The 16669-nt window shown below is 40.1% G+C and overlaps 1 protein-coding gene across 4 annotated transcripts in view; it reads right to left on the reverse strand.

Moving 5' to 3' along the window:
• Nucleotides 1-4539: 4539 nt before the first annotated feature.
• Nucleotides 4540-16669, reverse strand: part of NF1 (neurofibromin 1) — a 256997-nt gene continuing 244867 nt past the window's right edge. For 3 of the 4 annotated variants that reach the window (XM_004267159.4, XM_004267158.4, XM_033423425.2), the window contains one exon: nt 4540-8224. In XM_004267159.4, coding sequence (XP_004267207.1) covers nt 8082-8224 — 143 coding nt within the window. In that variant the 3' untranslated portion in view covers nt 4540-8081. Of the gene's footprint in view, nt 8225-14548; nt 14615-16669 lie in introns of all 4 variants that reach the window. The other variant, XM_033423420.2, reaches the window with a different exon arrangement.

Genomic DNA, 16669 nt, shown 5'->3' on the forward strand with positions numbered 1-16669 from the left:
TTACCTAGTCTAATTACCATCATCACAGTTTTAAATATTTAAAAATGTCTATGTTTTATTATCTAGTAAGGAAAGTTCCTATGTATGCTCTTTTTTTTTTCCTTAGCCATGCTCTCTTGTCTATTTTGTAAGGTAAACCCTAGGATCATTTTCTTTGGATACACACTCTCTTCTTATAGCGGCCTTGATTGGAATTGTGTGGACTCAGTGATTAGTTTGGGAGCAACTGGCACTCTGCTTCTTCCCATCCAGCACTGTGGGCTGTCTCTCCATTTACTCCTCTCCTTACAGCCCGCGGCCCTCACATGCCTGTTTGCTGAGTGACGCTGTGCAGACTGAATCAGCAGCAACAGGAAGAAAGTAGGGACAACACGGTGACCTTCCATAAAGCAAAACTAAGTCCTCTTCAAGAACTATTTCTCCTCCGGTGAGCCCCTCTTGCCCTACTCTTTTTGGGGTTGAGATGCCCTATTATAAAAAGACTGTTCCTGGAATTTTTTTGTTTTCTATATGCATAAACTGACAAAATACATTTTCGAAACTTTCCTGATGTGTGAAATCTCAAAGTCTGGATTCGTTTTCAACAGGTCTTTATTACACAGGCCATCTCCATTTTGGTAGGGATTTTTGATGTTGTGAACGGGGTCTTTTTTTTCTATTCTATTTGTATAGTTTCCTGATAGCATAGAGCCTTAGGTGTTATTCAACAACCATCTATCCAGCTCCTTGAACAAGGCATAGTCCCTGTATTTGGAGGCCCAGAGTCTAACCAGGGAGACAGGAACAGTTGATGATCACAACCTTGTAATGAGCTGTTACAGGACCAAGAGAAAGGCTCTCAGTGCAGCCCATGGGAGAACAGAGAGCATTTCCAAGAGGTGCTGAAGCTGGAGTTCACTGAAAACAAGGGGCCCAATAAATGTCTGATGGATGAATGAATGACTGCTGTAAGCTTAAAAAGACTTTTTTTTTTTTTTTTTTTTTTTTTGCGGTACGCGGGCCTCTCACTGCCGTGGCCTCTCCTGTTGCGGAGCACAGGCTCCAGACACGCCGGCTCAGCAGCCATGGCTCACGGGCCCAGCCGCTCCGCGGCATGTGGGATCTTCCCGGACCGGGGCACGAACCCGTGTCCCCTGCATTGGCAGGCGGACTCTCAACCACTGCACCACCACAGAAGCCCAAGACTCAGTATTTTAATGAAAAAAAAATTTTTTTTGGCCTCCTGTAGAATCCTAGACATGAGTATATGGTGAGTGGTGGTACTGTTTTTGCTTAAGGCATACACGACCTAATTCCTTTCTGCCTTCCATCCGCAAATTATCAAGTTGGTGAGGGAGCATCCCTCGCCATCTATTTCTCATCCTCTTTTGCCTTTGGGCCAGACTCAAAGAGAGTACCCTTATTTTTGCTCTCTGGGGCTAAGGCATGCCTTCATGGAGTTTTTTTTTTTTTTTTTTTTCCTTCATGCAGTTTTTAAATGTACAAAATCAGGGCGCATTTCCCAAAGTGGGACGAAAGGAGGAAAATAAGAACAGAACGAGCCAGTCTCCTCTCTGGTGCACTGCTTTCTGCCCGGATGCGTTTCTGCCTGGATGCTACATGTGCTCTCTGGGCCAGGTCACCCCCAGCCTCAGGTACCCCCTATACATTCAAGACTCCATAACCCTATTTTAAACTGCTCAGTGGACATATCCATCTGGACACACTTCTTGGTAATTTTTCAGGACCCAACTCCTCAGTCATCGAAGCTGCCAGTCACTGGTCCACACCTTGGACACTGTGCTCACTGGTTACGTGGCTGTTTCCCCCACTAAATTGTGATCTCGCATAGGGCAGAGACCAAGCTTTCTTCTTTTTTGGCATCTGCAATGCCTGGCAAAGGGCTTGGCACAATTACAGTAACTGAAAACATTTCTTTGAACAAATGAATCAGATGAGGTTACCTCTGTTGACATTTTCTTTGTGTAAACATATTTAAGTTGGGGAATGCTCTCTGAACCTCTGATCAGGAAGGGGCCCTATTAAGATTCCGATGTGAATTTCCTATTTTATATGGAGGAAGTGGCCCCCATGGGGGATGTTCTGAACTCTGTAACCCCACAGGATCCTCTTTATCGTGACTAGCTTGACTCACAGCATAAACACATGGTAAAGGACCTAGAAAAATTTGGCCCAATTTAAATATATGATGCGTCTTTGGAAATTTTAAATATGCATATATACATATATATGGTGTATGTACACATGTACATATTACAAGATATAAATGCATTTTTAGAAGGTACTTTAAAAAAAGCCAAATCTACTAAAATTACAATTCCACATTAACATTATGAAATATCCACTTACCATCAGCGAGTACTTTTAAAAGAACAAAGTGTGAGAGATTCAAACAAACGGGGACTACGTTGCTGTAGTGTGGCCTAATATTTACAGAAACATAATCAACATTGTGAAACGGCTTCTTTTCAATTGGCAGCTAAAAGAGTCTTAAGTGGAACTTACTTCAGTAAGAAGATTGACTCTCTAATGAAGACAGGCCTGGCATGTTACTCGGGGCAACTGCCCTCGAGGGAGTTTAGATGCCACCGTGCGTTCTGGAGTGCAGCGTGCAGGCTAAGTTTCACGGATAGAAATCAAGGGAGAACGAGGGGTGAGGGCAAGTGTTACAGATGCTGGCCACCACTTGGGGCACGGGGGTGAGGGATGGGCTGCTTTTTTCTGGAAAAAGGAACACTGCGATGCTACCTTTGTTGTAGGTTAAGTTTTTACTATTCTTCCAGCATGTTTCCGCCCTACCCAAACCCCCTTGGGGATAAACTTTTCTGGCCAGACAGTTCAAAATTGCCAGACTAGCCTGGACTGTCCCAGAAAGCAAAACTGTGCAGGCAAAAATGGGCACAGGGGCCTGTAAACGGTGGATGATATTGTCAATGTTCTCAAGGAGCTCACTGTCCGGAGATGGAGAGGTGATCACCCAAAGGCACCCCTACTTTATGATACTTTAGCCTGGAGGGAAAAGATAGCTATTTGCAGTATAGGTGACCCTTGAACAAGGTGGTGTATAATTTATAGTCGGTCCCCTCTGCATCCCTGAATTCAACCAACCACGGACCATGAAGCACTGTAGTATTTACTACTGAAAAACATCTGTGTGTAAGTGGACCCTTGCAGTTCAAACTCCACTGTTCAAGGGTCAACTGTACTTGAATTTTCAGTGGTCTTTAAGCCTGGTGCCCAGAGAACTCACCTGAAGCTTTACAGCCACACCAACACCCCCCCACAGGCTCTTTCTTTCCCTCCCTCCCAGGACCCCACCCCTGGAGAGTATGCACACTCTGCCTCAGAGGTCTGGCCCAGAGCCCAGAGTGCTGCCAAGCTCTCCAGGTGAGTTTCCTCTGCTTTCTCAGTCTTTCTGTAAACAGACCAGCACTTGCCTCAGCCCTGCAGGTGTCTGCTTCTTTTAGCCCTTTGTCTAACATACCAGACGCTGTTGCCCTCGTAGGCATCAGCTCTGTCCTGCCCACAGGGTCTAGGCTGCATTCTTTCTCCATCTGGGAGCTGCCCACATAATGGGGTAAAGAAAATGGTAAAACTCCCAGCAGTGGAGCCATGGAAAGCGTCTGACAGTGTTTACACATGCCACGCCCGGGAAGGTTCTGCTGGGGAGAGCTGAGAGCTGGAGAGAATTGTGGGCTCCTAATATATGCCCTTTGGTTGATCTCGGGGTGTCCTGGCATTTCTGACTGCTCATTTTAAAAGAAGCAAAGTCACCTTAACCCAGAGAACAGAGTCACCCCTCAGTCTGGCAGGCCCTAAAGAAGTATTTGATGGGGTTCAGGACATGTGACCTCAAAGTATGGCACCTTGAAGGAGCTTGAGGAAATGGCAGAAGCAGGAAGGTTTCTCTGACCTTTCCCCTGCCATCGTCTCCTGAAACAGGTCATAAAACCTTCACTTGAGAGGTGCCCTCCCTAACCCCGGAGGAAAGGAGCATCCTTATCTCTGAAGACAAGAGAGGGACTTCGAAAATTGGAACAGGCCTTGCTAGGTTTCCCCCACTTCACCGCACTTACCTCATAGTCTTTGACCTATCAGATTTTTACACAAATGCTCACTCTTCATCAAACCTAGGATAGAAATACTCAGGCTTAACTGATTTTTCGGGTCTTCTCATCTCTTTTTGAAGGCTCCTGTGTCATGTAAAATTTATATTAAATAAATGTGTGTGCTTTTCTCCTATTAATTTATCAGTTTAATTTTCAGACTCAGCCAGAGACCCTAGGAGGCTCAAGGGAAACTTTTTTCTCCCCTACACATTTCACCAAAATTATTTTACCTTTCGTTTAGAGAGGTTCTGGAAATAGAAAGGTCCTTCCCATGGAGCGGGGGTGGTGATGGTGGTTTGAGGAGAACCTAAGACATCCTTAAAAGAAAGGAAATGGCCTTAATGTTTCAAAAGATCAGGGAGGAGTGCGGGGAAGTGAGAAAACAGAGCTGATGCATGTGAAGAAATTAAATAACTCCCCACATCTTAGAGCAGATTGAATTTACATTTTACTTAAAAAAAAGGGGAGGAGTACATACACAGGGAGGAAAATGGGACGGGAACAACAATGATCTGAAATGGATTTCTACAGTTTTCCCCTACAATGGTAGATTTTGTCTGTTGGGCAGTATTTCTCCTGCTGGCGTACAACTGCTTACAATTAACGAGGTTGTAGACAAGGGAACTGCCAAAGTTTGGGCCTGAATGGAAAAGAGAGGAAGTTATCATATACAATGTAAGTTTACAATACACAGCATTTTCTTTAAATGATGTAACGCAGTCGCAGGAAGAAGTTAACAGTACTAACACAAGAATAATCAAATTTTTGTTTGTTATCCATGTACAGCAACTAACTGCTTTACAAAAAAGCAAAATAATACAATATATCATCACAGGTATTTACAGTGTAGTAAATATACTTTTCTGTCAAATTTTACACAAACTATTTACAGGTGAATATACTGCATTAAAAAAAACTGTGTGGCTGACACTAAGAGTGAATTTTTGTATAAGTCCATTGCATAACATTGAATAAGACATGCCTCATTATACCTGGGTTGGGGGTGGGATGTAAAAACAAAACCAAAAAAACCAGAAAAGCCAAAACAAAACTGAAAACCCCTAAAACCCACTGAGCAGGGAGGGTTGCCGGCTTACAATCTGTCTCCCCCAGGACATCCGTTCATGGGGGTGGCAGCTGGCTGTTCTCTGTGGTGTCCTCAGCCCTGGCCCAGGACCTGCACAGAGCCGGCACCCAGTAACGGACAGGTGCTGAGTGGATGCAGGACAGAGCACTTGCCACTTCCCCCAAAGCTAGTGAACTGGGTCTCGGTGCTGGCAAACAAGGGCACACCCCTGGGACAGGGCAGTGATAAAACAGGGAGATCATGCATGCCAGAAAACATGGTGAGTTAATGTTTTCCTTATTAAAAAGTCAGGGGAAACACCCACAAACCCCAAACAAATTACTTTATAGAACTTACATCCAATTATGCAAAATAGGCAACCTACTATGAACTTCAGAATTTCTTGTGCAGGTTATAAGTATGAGGCCTAAAAAACAGTTTCATTTCTCAGAGGAAGCATACTGGTGAGAGATTTATCTCATGTGCATTTCAGTTTCTTGGAAAGCTGGATTTTCCTCAAAAGGCAGAATTTCTTCAAACAAGGTAAATCTTAAACCTTAATAAGTTTTCAAATCCCCAGGATATACTGGTAAAAAGCATTTTTGCAATTCAAAGAAGGCTCAATTTTGATTTGTGCAATGCAGATCATTAATTTCATGAGGTACTTCAAGTGAATTCATCCATTCATTACACTAGAGGGAAATAACGAATAAATTTAAGACATAGCATACCTTGGAAAACTTGTTTATGGAAAGATCAATATTTTTAACGGTAAACCTTTGGAAGTTCCTCTACTTTGATAGGAGAAGCAAAATAGCATAACACTACCCACTGTCATTGCACCAAACCAACAACAAAGAGGGAAAAACATGGAACCAAAATGATTAAAGGCTCACATCTGCCTTTTATTCCAGGAGCCAGGAAGTTGTGATGCCCATCCCAGAAGCTCTGGGGTGTGGGGGAACGTGGACCTTACCAGCAGCTTGGCATCCTTGGCACCGGGCTCTTAATGATCTGTTTCTAAACTCAGCTCTAGTCTTAATTCCTTATCGTCTCAGTTGCTCTGTTATTATAAACATTCTATTCTAATGAAGCGTCTACAATAGTTAAAAACAAAAGTTTAGTTAATTGCACCTGTCTTCAATATTTTCCAACAATTCAGTGTCAAAATAACTATGAACACTAAAGTTTTTTTCATTTTGGCTAACGGTTCTTACTTTTCCCAGGACTGTAAACAAATTAAAAAAATTAAATTCTTGTTATTTCTGAATATCAAAAGCAATTTTATTTACATTAACATATTACATTGTTACTGTGTGGATAAATGTGAAATGTGTTATATTATTAAAATCAGAACATTTAAATGTACCATTGATTTAGCTGTGGAATTTAATTTACTGAAATCCACTCATGAAATAGCACTTCAGGAAACTCCCCCTCCCCTAGGTTTCTTCTTCTCTCCCAAAGCCATTACACCTTAACATATAAAGGGAACCCAGGAATAGGGGGATAATATCTTCTTGTAATAAATATGGTTTAGTCCTAAATTGGAACATCCAGATACTAATATATTCACTGAAGTCAAATTATTTTGCACACTGCAGGTACCACAAAGAAATTGGATCTGCATTACTATGGAAATTCCAATGCCATGATAATCCATACCATTCAGTATAGCAGCAACTCTTAAGGTCCCCTATCGTCATAATAATGCAGGTTGACCAGTCTTTTCACAGTGATTAAATGCAATTCTATCATATAGAACCCAAATGTTTTTGCTAGAGATTCCTGACTTTTTTGGAGGGGAGAGGAAAGATTACAAGACATTTAAAATACATCTCATCAAAAAATTTTTGATAATATACACCACACTCTATGTTTCTGGGAAAATTATTAAACAAGATAAAAGCATCGTCTACTCTAATAGTCACGTACCATTCCATTTTGTTTGGAGCTAATGCAACCATCTACGGAAATTACCTCCTAGGAACAATTTGCAACACTCTGTTCACTGATTACCCTGCTCGGAATTATTTAGGAAAGAAGAAGAGGAGGGGAAAAATGTATAATTACTATACTTAGTATAGTTTTGGCTTACAAAAACAAAAAACGACTTTTAGCATATTTAAAGATTAAAAGATAATCAACTGGAAAAAAATATAAACTAGTTTGGATGACTGAGTTTGGATAAGGCCTCAGAACTCATCTCTTTAATTCGGTAATGTTAAGATACATGTGGTTACGCTTATTTTCCTGTAATTATTGCTAATACTCAAGTGTTAGTATTTCTTAAGAACCCACTACAAAATACTAAATCCCTCCTCCCCCACCCCCCAAAGTACCTCGCCTGTGGCTTTATGGTATGAAGTCACTGAGGCTTGACCTCTATGGTTCTTCAGTTTTGTAAGGTAAAAAAAAGTCCACAGCTAAAAGTCAGATTAAACATACTGGGGTTATATTATTATTTCTCCCATTAACTTCTATCTTGAAAAGTGTGTAAATAAGACTAACACTTTACTTTGTATGTTGAAGAAGGGGAAAACATAGAAGGCAGAGCTCTGTGCAAATGGCTTTCATAGCTGGCCAGTAGTAGCAGTATTCAAGAAATCATCCTCTCTCACAATTGGGATGTTCTCAGTTCAAGTGTCCTGACCTCCCACTTTCTTTGCAGTTGTTCTGAACACTTGCTTAAACCAGACAAACCAAAAGTAGAAGAAAAAAAAGTTAAAGAAAAAAGCAGCATTAAATTTAGGCAACGCTTCCAAGAGTTGATCATCTGGCAACATGGCAGACTGGATGGGCTCATTATAAAACATGAAGTGCAGCATCACAGCACGGTGGTGAGGGGTCACTAGTGAAGAGCCCGTATAAGTTAAGTCTGTTTGAAAACGGAAAGAAAGAAAGCTTCACACGATCTTCTTAATGCTATTACGTTTGAAACTGCCAGCGCTTCTTTGCTTCTGCACCTGGCTTGCGGATCCATGACGAGTTCGCCCACTGTTACAGTGCCCAGTGGTAGGGGAGAGTTCAACATTCTCCTTGTCGATTCCTGGAGAGAAACAGAGCAGCCAGTTACCCCCTCTCCTGTGGTGTTGAGCTCCAGGACTGAATCTCACGATTTGTATACGAGATACAAGCTGGTGTATTGTTTTTGCATTCATTTTAATAGTCAGTTGCTAGAGTGTTTACAAAGATCTTGTCACACAGAAAACCTCACACTTGGTTAAGCAAAATTTGCTCTCATGGCAGAAAAATAGCATAAGGAAAAAAAAAAAAAAAACAGAGAAGTTGCAAGGAAAAGCTAGAGGCAGGCAGGATTGAGCTGAATGAAAGGCTAGCAGCCACCAAAGACTAGAACGCCTCCCTCCAAATCAAAACAGAAGCTTCCAGCAGAGGTCAGCTTCTAGCCACGTAGCCTTACTGGTGTTCTATACACAGAATATATTCTGTAGTTGCAGAAGGTACAGAAATCCATCATTTTAAAGAAAGGCAGATGCTTTTTATTTTTTACATCATAGTGCCTACCCCAAAGGAACTCAAATATTTACTGAGAAAATAATATATCAAAAAGGTCATACTGTAGAATTTTTGCTTTGATCTTCTTTTCAACTCTGGCAAGTCATTTTTTGTTCTGTACCGTAAACAGATGCCATTTATTTCTCTCATGGAGGAGATTAAACCTCCCAAACTGGGCCCTACAATGTATTTTTATAAATCATCTAATTAGTAACTTCATAAAAGTAACTAGAAGCAAAAACAAGGTATTTTTTACTCATCAGATTAATAAAGATTACAAATTCGACAGGTAACAGAATAGTGGTTACCTCTGGGGAAGAAGTGACTGGAAGGGGGCATGAGGATGGTTTCTTGGGGTGCTGGCGATGTTGTTTCTTGATCTGGATTTTTAAGTATGTTTAATTCTTAAAAGTTCATTAGGTTGTAAGTTTATAATCTGTGTGCTTTTCTGCCATACTTGAATAAAATTTACTAAAATAATTAGACCGATTATACCCACCTTTGACATAACTACTGGTAGGAAAGCAAAAAGTATTTCAGCAATTTGTATCAAAATGTAAAGTACTGATTGATATTTACTGATACAGAAAAATGACCATAATTTTGGATTAGGGGGAAAAAATCCACATACAGGGGAAAATAAACAAATAAACAAACAAAAAGGCTGGGAAAACATTTGCCACAAAATGTTATCTCTGGATGGTGTGATTTCAGGTAATTTTTACTTTATTCTTTTTTTTTCTGGCTGAGCCACACGGCTTGCAGAACCTTAGTTCCTTGAACCCATGCCCCTTGCAACGGAAGCGTGGAGTCCTAACCACTGGACCACCAGGGAATTCCCTGCTTTATTCTTATCTGTACCATCTGAATTTTAAAATAAATAGTAAATTTGACAATGGAAAAACTTCTATTTTTGGACAAAAAATAGTACGTCAAGTCAAAAAGCATTTACGTTGCTGAACATGTACATAGACCCACACATCTATTTGTCTGTTGGTTCTTGAACAGGAAATGGATCTGTGATGACCTCCTTCTAGGAGCCACACATCTTTGTTTGGATTCAGCCTTGAATTCAACTCAGAGTATGAGGCATCTGCAGGCACATGGTCTGATTTACACAGGCTCCACAGAGGTTTGCTGTCTTGAGCTTATCAAAGGAACACTGGCATATGACAAAGTGCACTGGGCTGGGAGTGTGAGTGCATCATTAAAAATGTCAGCAACACCTCTCCAGGAGGCAAGCATAGTGAACCCACTCTTGAATCTGTTCCAATCTAATCCTACGGGTAGAAAGATAATCGGAAGAAAGTACACTGTGATGTTCAAAGAACTTTTCTCTGGGTAGCAGAATTCTGGATTTTTATTCTCTTCTGCATATTTATTTGCATCTTCTCCAGAGCTATTTAGAAAAGAAATAACAAAATTGAAAGGAGACTGCTCATCATCCCTTGAATGCGTCTTGAACTCTGTAATGTGTATTTGTGTAGCTCTTTCAATTGCTTTACCAATCTCTACAAGATAAAATGCAACCCGTATTTTTTCTCTCTTTTTTTTTTTTTTGCTGTACGCGGGCCTCTCACTGCCGAGGCCTCTCCTGTTGCGGAGCACAGGCTCCGGACGCGCAGGCCCAGCGGCCATGGCTCATGGGCCCAGCCGCTCCGCGGCATGTGGGATCTTCCTGGACCGGGGCACGAATCCGTGTCCCCTGCATCGGCAGGTGGACTCTCAACCAGTGTGCCACCAGGGAAGCCCCTTCTGCCTGTTTTTATATGGCATTTATATTTTGCCTATATTATGACAACTTGTGTATATGTCATATTTTCTCTACTAGAATAAAAGCAACTAGAAGGGCAAAGATCGTTTATCATGCATTTTTATCTTCCTATAAGATCTAGTTGACGTCTTTTTCAACAAACATTGGTTGAACCGATGTTTCCATTTTTAAATGTGATGGCTGCAATTCAGAGCCAAAAAGCATGCAACCCCTGATCTCCAGTGGGCTGGCGCCATATTTTTATTGGAAAAGACAGGTTTTTTTAGCTTCTTCCATCTGAAGTGATCATGAACTTGTCTGAGTATTTGACTTGCCATTTCCTCAAATTTGCATGTGGCCTAAAAGTTCAAGTCCAATAGTTCCTTATCTAAGTTTATTTCCTTAATAGGAAATAAGATTCGGGCAAAACTAGAACTTTAAAGATAAGGGTTTGAAACAACCAGGGGACGGTCATCAGGAGGGACACAGTGCTGATGACCACTGGAGGGCCAGTGGCCCTCTGCCAGCAATCTGCCACTCCGGGGCTCTTTCTCGTGTGACCACCTTTGGTGCAGCCTTGCCACTGCTGGACTACGGCTCATTCTGGGGGTGGGGGGGCAGAGCAGTCATCACACTGCAAGGTGGCAAAGCTACTATTTGAGGACAAGGGCCTGTTCAGTTTAATTCTTAAGAATTAAAATTATATAAATTATAATCAGAGTAAGTCACTAGGGTGAAGGTTTTTCTTCAAAGACATACTAAGAATATTCCATTTCCTGTTTTGTTAAGCAAGTAACCGGGACTGTCACTGATAACCCAAAGCTTCAATGCTATGTGAGAGGCTGATGTCCCACTTTTACTCAATTTTCATCTCAATTCATTACCTGTTTTTGTGTATATGTTTTCTTCCTACTTAGTGACCCAACCCTACAAGTCACACACAGGTAAATGTGGCATGATGGTGATTCCTAAGTTCAACTTCACAGCAAAGGTGTTTTATTTAAGGATCTAAGGAGAAGCTGACATAAAAATCTTGGAGGTTTTTTAAAAAAGCATTATATTTATACCAAGAAATAGCACCTTGAAAAAAGCCAGGTTAGTATGAAACAGAATGATACCCGTATCCTGGTTTCTAAGCATAATTCTCACTTTTGAGAATGTTGGCAGCATTCTTCTTTTTAACCCTCTGAAAATAAATCTAGAAACCTTTCTAGAATGTAGTGAAGGGTTTGGTCTCAACATTCTACAGGAAAAACTCTCAGATTATCAGCCTGACTGCCCAATTGGAGACAGATCCATCTTGCTTTGGTGCATATACTGTATTTTAAATTGGTGAGCAGACCTTGGTGCCGCACTCCTGCTCATCAAGGCCGCTTGGAGGCTTTGCATCCTGGTCTCTCTTATGCCCCTAAGCACTGGCTTTCCCTTCTGACTCTCAGTGGGCACAAAAGCAGAAATCCATGAGGTGACAGAAATCCAAAGGCCACCACCCAAGTGAAATAAAGGTAAAAACCTCTGTGGTCCTGACTTGCTAGTTTAAATTCCTTTAGATATGCTGTGGTTAAGCATGCAGCCAGTTACAAACAACATGCAGGGCAGGAGAAGCTGAAGATTCTCTACAGCAGTGTATGAATAAGCACTGTGCTTCAGTGAACTGTGGTAGTTCCAGATAAAGATAAAATCCTAAATAAAAGGTGTTATTGGCCAAAATTCAGTGAATTAAGAGGGAAAAAATTATTAGATTACACTATAGTTAAATAACATATATAAATAACTTACATATCTATTATACGTCTATCTCCTCTGCTCAAACATGAGTTCCTTGAAGGCAGGTATCAGGGTTTATTTTGACAACTAGGGATATAGTTCCAGGCTGACAAATAATTTTTCAAAAGTCACCTATTTTTTTTAAACACCAAAATGATTTCTCAAACTAGAACCTAATATTTTCATGAAATAATAAAAGGATCGAATCCCTTTTAGCTCTTGAGAAGCTGAGGAAAAATGGGTTAGGTGATTTGTGAGAAGTTATTCAACAAAAATGAAAGACATAATAATCCAAACCTCCCACCACCTGCACAAGGCGACAGTAAGTTCCCTGAATCTGCATTGCTTAGTTTATCACATATATCATATGGCAAACCTGTCAGAAAACTCATTGCATCTATGAAAAGGCAAAGCTGTCAGAAGGCTCATTTGTTACACATACAGTGAGGCACATCAGAAGACCCAGGTTCCAGTCTGTTTGGATCAGAACTCTTATTTGGTTTCAGTTCTTAATCTGGCAATTAAAAATAACAGTAGACGTGCCTATTTCACAGGATTGTTAGAAGAATCAGATAGACTAGGTGAAGACTCTTTGCACACAGATAATTACAGCATAAATTAAGATGTTCCTAATACCTGAAAAAAAAAAGACCAAGTGAAGTACTGAAAGGAATTGTAGAACAAACGCAAAGGACTCGAATTTTATACTAGAAATTGTAAAATAAATGATGCTAATGTAAATAAGCAAGAAATATGTCTTCTTAGAAGAAAAGATAACTATAGCTTGTTCTTATGCTATAGTAATACATTGATGGGAATGTGTTAAATATATATTTAGAAAATTCATATTTTGAGTTAGATATACAAAAGAGTAACTATAAGAATTTAAAAAATATTTGTAGTGGTCTTTCATCAATTGCTAACACCTCTTTTTCTATACAGGTCTAATCTTTCTGTATACTAATCACTGAAAAGTAAAGAAAGAAAAGGCACCTTTTATAAATTAGACATAAGTGTATCACATTTTTTTCTTCTTAGTCCTTTGAGCTAACTAAGGACCACATTCCTTTCTTTTTTTTTTTTTTGCGGTACGCAGGCCTCCCACTGCTGTGGCCTCTCCCGTTGCGGAGCACAGGCTCCGGACGCGCAGGCTCAGCGGCCATGGCTCATGGGCCCAGCCGCTCCGTGGCATGTGGGATCTTCCCGGACCAGGGCACGAACCCGTGTCCCCGGCATCGGCAGGCAGACTCTCAACCACTGCACCACCAGGGAAACCCCGTATTCCTTTCTTTTTAACACGGGTGACAGAGTGGACAGCCAGCTTTAATTTCTACGGAAATGCTGGGGTTGGCTTTGTATCTATATTTGGGGAAAATAACTACTTCCTAAGCTAAAAACTCTTCCCCAAACCACATCCCTCCTTTCTCTATTAACTCTCCCTGGAGTTTCTTGTTAACCTGCCTGTGTTAGTCCAGGGCTGCGACTGCATCTTCAGTGTTCAGGGGGAGCATGAACAGCTCTTTCATCAAGACAAGTCTCAGCCCTGTGGCACCGTAAGCATCCAGACCTTACAGTAATGGCCTTACAGATTCTTTAGGGGCCTGAACCAGACTCTGCTTACAGGGATTGGTGAATGAAGTCTCATGCCATGTGCCCAGGATGAGCACAGGGTAAGCAGTATTTCGTGCAAAGATGACAAAAGTAAAGAGTACCTTGATGAGGCAACAGCTGCATGAAAACTGCTGATTTAGAGCAAGGCAGAGAAGCTTCACAGACACAGAATGGAAGAAAAAACAAAAGTGAGTGATATCTGTAAGATTTTTAAAGGGTGAAATATGATTAGATACTGGATAATTATTATCTTCCTTGGTTTTCAGGAGGATTCTTGTTTTAATTACTGAACTCTGACCATTAATTTCCCAAACATTACAATCTCTAAATAAATGGCCAAACTTACAATTTTACAGATAGATGTGTTTTTACCACCTTTATTAGAAGTAAGAATTTTAGTGTAAATCAAGAATTACAATAAAAAATGAAATGGAAAATTAGCAGAAATTACACCAAGCAATTGCTCAGTTTAAAATTATTTTTTTCCCTTAAATACGGGGTAATAACAAAGAAAAAAGAAGAAAAACTAAATCAAGAATATACCAAATAAAGGTCTGGGATACGGTAAGCAGTTCCCTAAAACATTAAAATTGTTTTGGAGATTTTATGTAGTCTCAAAATAGAGGCCTCTAAGTTTCTTCTAAGAGGGAGACATTTTAAACCTGGTAAACACAGCAGAAGTGTGACTAAGTCTACCCTTTGGAGAAATGGTTTTGATAAACTAACCTTTTCTGCACACAGCTGTCAGCACTACTGGGCTAGCTGATCCACCCGGCTTCCTGGGAGGGAGGTCTGCATTACAGAAGCAAAGTGACTGAATAACTGACAGGCCTGGACATAGCCCCAAAATAAAGTAGAAGAAGTGAATTTAAAATAAAGTTCAACTAAATAGGTCTTTGCTCCACACTCTGATACTCTAATCCATACTCTAATACTAACAGTAAAATAAGGTGATCAAAGAAAAAAATTAAAGTTTTTTTTTCCAAGTGAAAAAACATTTAAAATAGATCACAGGCTTATTTTTGTTAAAAAATTATAAAATATGTGACCTCACATATTTTTGAGGTCAAAGATATATTATAAAACTTTTGCCGTAATTATTACCTGATTTTTCCGAACAGATGTCCCTTTGAATGATCAGAATAGTTTACAGTATAAGGTACAACGTAAGTACAAAAGAGATCACGAAAGAGGGCAAAATAGTTATTTGTGTATACTTTGCCACTCTTACTGTTCTGAAATCTATTTGAGGGCAGGTCTCATGTCCTAGTAGCCCCCACCACTCCCTTGGGTCTAACAGAGTCCCTTGCATGTAGTAAACAATAAATATCTGGGATAATTCAAGATAAAATCTGGATTTCAGGTTATTTTCTTCAGAGCATTGTAGTATTAATCTCGTACCTAAAAATCAAAGAACTTGTGTACACAAAGAATTTGTTAAACAACATGACTCAGAAGGAAATAACAACTTTAGCTGAAACCGAATACTGAGATCCACAGGCAAAAACTGTCAAGTCTCTGGGGACCAGGGTCTCTCTCATCTTTAAATGTTCCAGAGTACCTAGTGTATACCTACAAAATAGGTGTCCGAATGTTTACTGAATTAAATTACAGTGTGAAAAATATTAGGAGGTCTCGGTAGAGTATAAATTAAATTTTAATACATTGGAAATGAACCTATTTAATTTCTTTCTAATCAGTACTAAAATCCATATAATTCCATCTGGATTTTTATTTCTAGTATACTTGCTCCTTAATATCTAAAGAGGATACAGGAAGACTATTTGGAATGCATTCTTGAAATGGTTATAAAGCACTCACAATATGGCTTTTAAAAAGGCTTCTTTGCTCATCCTGTAAGAGAGCCATTTATGGCTTAGCCTTAAGCACGAGAAAGTCCCATATATAACATTTTTAGTAGATAGGTTATATTTTCTAGTTCTAATCCTGGTTCTTCAATTCATGTCCAGCTCAGCTACACTGGACCTAAGAATGGATCGCAATATCAAATTTGAAATATTCTTATCTATCAGAGAGTAAATATTATGGATTCTCTTCAAGATTCTCATAGTGGCATGTGGGAAAATCTGAAGAGACAAAGTTTTATGTCCATTTGGCTTAAAGGACCACAGTTAAGACAATTTCATATGCACTGAACTCTGAGTACAGTCCATTGGCTCCACTGATACCAAGTCAATTTCTACTAGGAGTGGGGTCAGAAGACAGTCATTTATGTAATTTTATATACGGAGTTATAAAACAATCCTTCTTGTGCTAAGGGGACAGACAAGTGGGCTATGATCATCTGTCAAGAATGGATTTTCAGAGACAACTGCTTTATGTAAATGACCGCTACTTCCTCAAAAGCTGGTGACTGATGAATTATCACCAAAATTTTTACCTAAGTAAGGTTTAGTGTTTCATGGGGGAGGGCGAGGGGGTTCATGAATTTCTTATCTAGCTAATTTGACAGTAGAGAATATTGGAGACCAAAAGAAGATACAGCTTAGTGGCAGATCCTGCTAAGTACCAAAGATCTAGAAAGCAAAGTCTTGCACTGACAGAGAAAGTTTGAAGCAAAGGCTTGAGCTGTGTGCAGATCAGCAACTTTTGCTTTTTGACATAAAGAAACAGAGCTTTCACCTGTTTAAAATTCAGTAGACTAGCGCAGGCTGATGTTGGGTAATTTGATGGCAAGCCACACTTATGCTCCATTTCAGGGAGTGACACAGGGCTTCTTTAAATACTTCTGCTTAAGACTTGGCTGACGGAAGTGGAGACAGGGAAGTATTCTGGTTTCTATACAACCAAATAGCGAAGCCGAAATGCTGGAGTGAGTTATGAATC

This window comes from Orcinus orca, chromosome 19 (genome assembly GCF_937001465.1).
Source record: "Orcinus orca chromosome 19, mOrcOrc1.1, whole genome shotgun sequence".
NCBI classification, from domain to species: Eukaryota; Metazoa; Chordata; class Mammalia; order Artiodactyla; family Delphinidae; genus Orcinus; species Orcinus orca.